Here is a 7,364-nt window from a genome sequence, read left to right on the forward strand (position 1 = left end):
TTTCTTCTTTCTTTTCTTTTTCCTTCCTTCCTCTTCTTTCTCTCTCTCTTTCTTCCTTCCTTTTCTCTCTCTCTCTTTCCTTTTCTTCTATTCTTCTTTCCTCTCTTCTTTCCTTCCTTCTTTCCTCCTTCCCTCCCTCCCGCCTGCTTTTCTCTTTTTCTTTCTTTTCTTTTCTCTTCTCTTTTCTTTTGTCTCATGCTGTTACCCAGGCATAAGTGTAGGCGTGCAATCCTGGCTCACTGCAACCTTTGCCTTCTGGGCCCAAGTGATCTTCCCGCCTCAGCCTCTCAAGTAGCTGGGACTACAGGCACACTCCACCAAGCCTGGCTAATTTTTGTATTTTTTTTAGTAGAGACAGAGTTTCGCCATGTTGCCTAAGCTGGTCTCAAATTCCTGGGCTCTAGCGATCTGCCTACATCAGCCTCCCAAAGTGCTGGAATTACAGGCATGAGCCACTACACCTGATCAGACACATAATTTTCTTTCTGCCTATAATGTAATATAATTTTCTAGAACATAATTTTCTATCTGCCTATGACAGAAGCTGTAGCACTCTCCATACTGGAAATTTCTTGATGGTGGTCATTTGTCAGTTTTTAGAAATAAGAAGTTTGGCCACATAAATCTGTGAGTTTGCTTTTTTCTTCCCTTCCCTCAGTGCCCAGTTGTCTTTCTTCATAATGATGTCATCTCACTAATTTGTTTCTAATTTTCAAGGTGGCACTGATCCCTGAGGATGATATGTCAACATGAAAATTTCTAATAACTCTTTGGGGTTTTTACCTACGACATTTATTTTGGTTGGCATCCCAGGGCTGGAGTCAGAGCACCTCTGGATATCCGTCCCCTTCTGCCTGATATACATCATCATTTTCCTTGGGAATGGCATCATTCTTCACGTCATCAGAACAGATATTGCCCTACATCAACCCATGTACCTCTTTCTTGCCATGTTGGCACTGGCCGAGGTTGGTGTCTCTGTATCCACACTGCCTACAGTGCTAGGCATATTCCTTTTTGGAAATACTGAAATTAGTCTTGAAGCTTGTCTTTTCCAGATGTTCTCCATCCATTCTTTATCCATGATGGAGTCAGCTGTGCTGCTGGCCATGTCTTTGGACCGCTTCATAGCCATCTACAGCCCACTGAGCTATACAGCTATCCTGACACTGCCCAGGGTCTTTGGCACAGGAGCTGTTATCGTACTGAAAAGCATTATGCTCATGGCTCCGTTGCCCATTCTCTTATGGCGTCTGCCCTTCTGTGGCCACAATGCCCTCTCACATTCCTATTGTCTGCACCCCAATCTTATCTATCTATCTTGTGGGAACATTTCTGTTAACAATATCTATGGGATTTTCATTGTTACCTCTACTTTTGGGCTGGATTCGTTGCTGATTGTGATCTCCTATGGGCTCATACTCCACACTGTATTGGGTATTGCCACTGGAGAAGGGCGGAAGAAGGCACTCAACACATGTGGCTCACACGTCTGTGCTGTGCTTGCTTACTATGTGCCTATGATTGGCTTGTCTATAGTGCACCGCCTTGGACATCGTGTGTCCCCTCTGCTGCAAGCCATGATGGCCAATGCCTACCTCTTCTTCCCACCTGTTGTCAATCCTATTGTCTACAGCATTAAGACCAAGGAGATCCATGGTGCCATTGTCCGAATGCTATTAGAGAAAAGACGCAGAGTGTAGCCAAAAACCATAGTAGGAAGAAATGTTTTTGTTTGTTTGCTTGCTTTCTATAATAACAGGTGGCCCTAGATTGCATGTTATGCAATTGATATCACCTTAAAACATGGCGTCTAATAGGAAGTTCTCTATAGTCTGTCCATGAACTGAGGTGAGGGTGCAGGTAGAGGTGAATTATGTGTGACAGAACAGTACACAAAAGTGAGGCTATTTTAAAACAGGTGGTATGAGGTTTTCTTCATTACCTTGCATACCTGGAGCAGGAATGCAGAAAAGATTGTAACACAGCACTCCTAATAAGGAAAAGGCACCTGCGAGTTAGAAGGTGTAATGGGAAATCTATTGAGCCCTCTGTGCTAGGAAGAGAGGAAGTGAAATGTCTTACATTGTCTTCAGTTATTGCTCTCTGAATTCAATAGGAGAGAAACATACCAGCTAGTTCAAAGGAGGCTTCCACTACAGGCTATGATGTGGCATTCACCCAACCTCACCAAGGCCCCAAGTTGGAAGTCTCGAAGACTACAAATCTTGTTTATTATGCAAAATTCTGGGATTCTCCCATCCAGGTTGTGAGAGGTGAAGCCAGCTGGGCTTCTGGGTCGGGGGCGGGGGGAGGGGACGAGGGCGGGGAGGGCGGGGGGCGGAACTTGAAGAACTTTTCTGTCTAGCTAAGGATTGCAAATGCACCAATCAGTGCTCTGTGTCTAGCTAAAGGTTTGTAAACACACCAATCAGCACTGTGTCTAGCTAATCGGGTGGGGACTTGGAGAACTTTTCTGTCTAGCTAAAGGGTTGTAAATGCACCAATCAGCGCTGTGTGTCTAGCTAAAGATTAGTAAATACACCAATCAGAACTCTGTAAAAACGCACCAACTAGTGCTCTGTGTCTAGCTAAAGGTTTGTAAACACACCATTCAGCACTCTGTAAAATCCCACCGATCAGCACTCTGTAAAATGGACCAATCAGCACTCTGTAAAATGGACCAATCAGTGCTCTGTAAAATGGACCAAGCAGCAGGATGTGGGTGGGGCCAAATAAGGGAATAAAAGCTGGCTGCCCAAGCCAGCAGCGGCAACCGCCTGGGGTCCCCTTGCACACTGTGGAAGCTTTGTTTTTTTGCTCTTCACAATAAATCTTGTGGCTGCTAACTCTTTGGTTCTGCACTACCTTTATGAACTATAACACTCACTGCGAAGGTCTGCAGCTTCACTCCTGAAGTCAGCGAGACCATGAACCCACCGGGAGGAAGGAACAACTCCGGACGCCCCACCTTTAAGAGCTATAACACTCACTGCAAAGGTCTGCAGCTTCACTCCTGAAGTCAGCGAGACCATGAATCCACCAGGGAGGAATGAACACCTGCGGATGCACCACCTTTAAGAGCTGTAACACTCAATGCAAAGGTCTGCGGCTTTACTCCTAAAGTCAGCAAGACCAGGAACCCACCAGAAGGAAGAAACTCCAGACACATCTGAACATCTGAAGGAACAAACTCTGGACGCACCATCTTTAAGAACTGTAACACTCACCTTGAGGGTCCTCGGCTTCATTCTTGAATTCACCAAGACCAAGAACCCACCGTTGCAGAAACTCTTAAAGAGGCAAGCATCCTCTTTGTAGACATTCATATTTTCTACCTTGTTGGATGCTCTTTTGCAGGCATTTAAAATGATGTAAAGAGTTTATACTTACATTTTCGGGGAAAGAAATTAAGATTTTTAACATAAAATATATACTAAGAACTTTATTATTTTCATCATTTCCTATAGCAACTCTAAGAAATAGGATTAATGTAATTATTACTTTTCAGATGAAAAACTGATGTTTACATACAGTAAACATCTTGCTCAAATCTATGCATCTAAGACCTAGCATTGGAATGTACCTGGGTAAGACTTCAGAGTCTGAGCTCTTAATGCCTAAATTATGTCAACTAAGCAAGAAATAAAGCCTTTGATCTCATTAGTAGTCAGTCAAGTAGAATTTATTGAGCATACTCAATGGGTCAGGTATACTTCTAGACCCTAGAGATAAAGCAGTGACAAAAGATACAAGGTTTCTTCCACTCAAAGAACTTAGAAAGAACTTTTTTTTTCCTACATTCGCTATCTCTGCTGTACATTTCACTTTCTGGAATGTTGTTTAGAAACAACTTTTAAATTGACCTTATAATGCTACTTATACAAATAACCACATACCTATAAAGCTTCTGAATATAAATTTAAACATTTTAAATAGTTTGCTTGCATTCTGCATTGTAAAGATGTCAATAATTGACAAAGAGTGCTTTTACAAGAAGTCTTAATTTCTTGCACAGTTAATGGTGTGAGTCTGCCTCCAGGTTTCCATGTATCCTGTTTCTAGAGATTCTGACCTGGGGATCTGCAGTTGTCTATAACCATACCCTAAATTAATAGCCCGCTGATAGATGACACAACTCCATAGAGGACAATGCCTCCAAATTATCAATGGAAACCAAGCAAGTAAATCCACAAGAGGAATCATTTCATCAATGGCCAGATAAATAAGACAGTGATTATTTCCTGGGATGAGAAGAGAAGAAACATCTGAGTAACATTAGAGTATCTGTAAAAAGATGTCCCACAACTAGAGAGGTACAGGAAAAGACGTTAGGACCAGATTGTTAAATGGCTTAACATAAAATGAGAATCTTAGGAAGTCATTTCCATTTTCCTTCTGAGATTGCATAGTGAATTCTCAGCCTTCTTAAATATTATTACTATATTTAGTAAATGTAAGGCCATTGGAAATACTGAAGCTCTGTAAAGATAACTTCTCCTTAGATGTTTCTCAGATTATAGCCAATTTACTGAATATCTTCGGCTTCATTCTAGAATGGATTTCTTTATATGTAATGCTCCTCCCAATTCTATTTTTTCCAATCTTTATCCTGAAGTCCAGTCTCAGAAACAACATCAGGTTCAGGAAGAATCCTAGAAAATCACACAGAGAAAAGAATCTTGGAATCTCTTGGTGTCTATGAAATTGTGTAATAAGCACAATCTGATGGCTCTCTGGGATTTTCTACCTTTATATTCTATGCTAACTTAAAATTTATACCTTTGGAACTACCTTTTATGTTCTCAACAAGACAAAGTTATAAGTCATTATATTCAGCTAAGCATGGAGCTAAATTAAAAATTAGGACACTAAATAAACACTTTCACATTTATCCAGTGAATATGAGTTTGTTTCAAGCCAATTCTTCTGCCAAGAACAATTAGAAAAGATATAGAAATAGTTTTAAATGACTTGAGAGAGCATTCAAGGCAATGAGGATGTAAAGATCAAGATTCCAAAGAGAAGGAAAGCCTAGAGAAGTGAGCCTGATATTTATTGAGATTTTTTCCCTTAAGGAATGTATCAATTTAAAAGTAATAGATGAGTAAATAATAAGAGCTTACAGCAAACTCAGAGGGTTGGAGTACAAGGAGACAACTGTCAGAGCTACAAAAATAAGTACTCAAATGCATAATGACAGTGAAAATTTTTATTACACCTTTTCTAGTAAATAACACAACTAGCCCAAAACCACAAAATTAATGATTTAAAAGATTTGAAAAACATCATTAAAAATACTGATCTTATTAATAACTAAAAAGCAAGAAAATAGCAATTATGTACTACCCATTTTTTAAGTGCATGTAGAACGCCTACCAAAACTGACAGTACTGTGGGGCATATTTCTTGATCTGTATTGAGGGTACAGGATATATTCATTTTGTGATAATTTTTGAGCTATATACTTAGAAGATGGACACTTTTATCTATGAATATTCTATGCCAATTAAAAAGCATATAATAATAATCACCTGCCTGTGTGGTGATGAGTGAATCTCTGCACATTGACTTTTACTAAATCTTTTGCATTGAGTTCCACATGGTATCATCCCCTCTTCCTGAGTTTCAGCTGCCTTAAATACATGAAACTTTCTGACTTCGCAGAATTGCATGGTTTCTTGTTCACTTCTTCCTCTGTAATCAGTTGGGCTCTATATCTCTTTGCTCTGCAAAATCAGTTGTCATACACATCCATGTGCTTCCCATTTTCATTTTTTGAAGATTTCTCACCCGCTTTTGATTTCTCACACATTATGCTATTCACCATGAGTTAATAGTTGTATTAATACCTGAATAAATACATGAGTTCAATTTATCTGCTTTACATATTTTGATTTACACATTTTTCTCCTTTTCTGTCTTCCATCAGTTTTTTTTTTATTATTTCCCCTGTTTATTCTGGAGTTATAAACTGTACTTCTATTCTCATGGGTACACTTTTAATATCTGTACTTTATAAATTTCAATGTTATTCAAAATATCCTTCATTGTCTTCAAATAAGCAAATAATTTATTTTTAATTACCATATATTTCCTCTCTGCCATTTTTCCTATCAATAATGATTAATTTTGTATCCACATTTTAATAAAATGTTATTGACAAAGGTTAAACATTCACATGCTTGAAATTTCAAAAGATTTGAGAGAATATATTTTGAAAATATTCACTTTCAGTCTATATTTCAATAATTCTGGCTTCCCTCCCCAAAAACATATTTTCACAGGGCTTATGATACCTTTTTCAATTTTTCACTGACCGTCCCTGAAGCTACATCTTACATCACTCTTTTTCTCTCTGAACTACAGCAATATCAAATATCTTTCATTTGCTGCAGTTCCAAATTAGCTTTCACTGTTTACAGCAGGCTGCTTCATCCGTCTATAATGATTATTACCCTTCCTTGCTCACTCCAGTCCCTTCCTCCTTATCCTTTAATTTTATCCCAATAATTGCTTTCTAAGTGATACCTTATTTTATACCATGTATTAGGAAAAACCTCCTAGCTTAACACTGTCAAAATTCTTTCCTTCCTTCCCTTCCTCCCTTCTTTCTTTCCTTCCTTTTCTTCCTTTGCTCTTTTCCTGCAATGGCCTTGGATATAATTTGGAAACAATATAGCAGTCACAGCAACTGTTCTAATTCCTTATGTTCTCAATCTATTTATTAAAACAAGAGAAGTCATTCATGACATCCAATTGGTGGTCTGGTGCTATTAGATAGAGACTGGTCTGGCACTCACAGCTAAAGTTTGGTGTTCTTTTGTTAAATATAAACCATTCAGAATATCAATAACATACAAGACCAGACTGTGATCACAATGTATCCAGGAAAAAAAGACCATTTTATAATCCAAACATAAACACTGTCCAAGCCTCAAAACACCAAGCACTCCTCCTCAGTTAATGAGAGTGACTCCAGATTTATTATCAACTCAGCCTTAATCTCACTTTCTGTAGACAAGATTTATGAAGTTATCAAAGGAAAATTTCCCCTACTTCCTGAAAGCATTTAATTCATACAAAAGCATCAAATCCTTAAGCCTTCCTCAAAATCACCAAAAACAAGCCCATAACCTATAATAATATTTTTGTAACACCCTCCTAATTCCAAATGTTGTGCATTCTTCATCACTAAAAGTAATAAACCCAACTTGTTGATCTATAGGTATGTTCTTGGTGGTACTAGCCTTTTTTAAAAAGGATGCCCTGACTTCTAAGCAGGATGTTGTAGTCTATGGAAGACCAATATTCCTGCTGAAAATAACTAGAAAAGTCATATTTTAAAATCACTGTGTGTGTCT

The 7,364-nt window shown here is 38.6% G+C and overlaps 1 protein-coding gene across 1 annotated transcript; it reads left to right on the forward strand.

The window, feature by feature from the left end:
- The first annotated feature begins 749 nt into the window (after window positions 1–749).
- Window positions 750–1,703, forward strand: LOC101124399 (olfactory receptor 51J1). The gene has a single exon (XM_004050545.3). It carries the CDS (start codon window positions 750–752, stop codon window positions 1,701–1,703), a length of 954 nt encoding a protein of 317 aa, XP_004050593.3.
- The last annotated feature ends 5,661 nt before the right edge of the window (window positions 1,704–7,364 follow it).

Source organism: Gorilla gorilla, chromosome 9, assembly GCF_029281585.2.
Source record: "Gorilla gorilla gorilla isolate KB3781 chromosome 9, NHGRI_mGorGor1-v2.1_pri, whole genome shotgun sequence".
In the NCBI taxonomy this organism is placed as follows: domain Eukaryota; kingdom Metazoa; phylum Chordata; class Mammalia; order Primates; family Hominidae; genus Gorilla; species Gorilla gorilla.

What these genes read in the sequence shown, in the direction of transcription:
- LOC101124399 (XM_004050545.3), top strand. Translation starts at nt 750, where the DNA reads ATGAAAATTTCTAATAACTCTTTGGGGTTTTTACCTACGACATTTATT.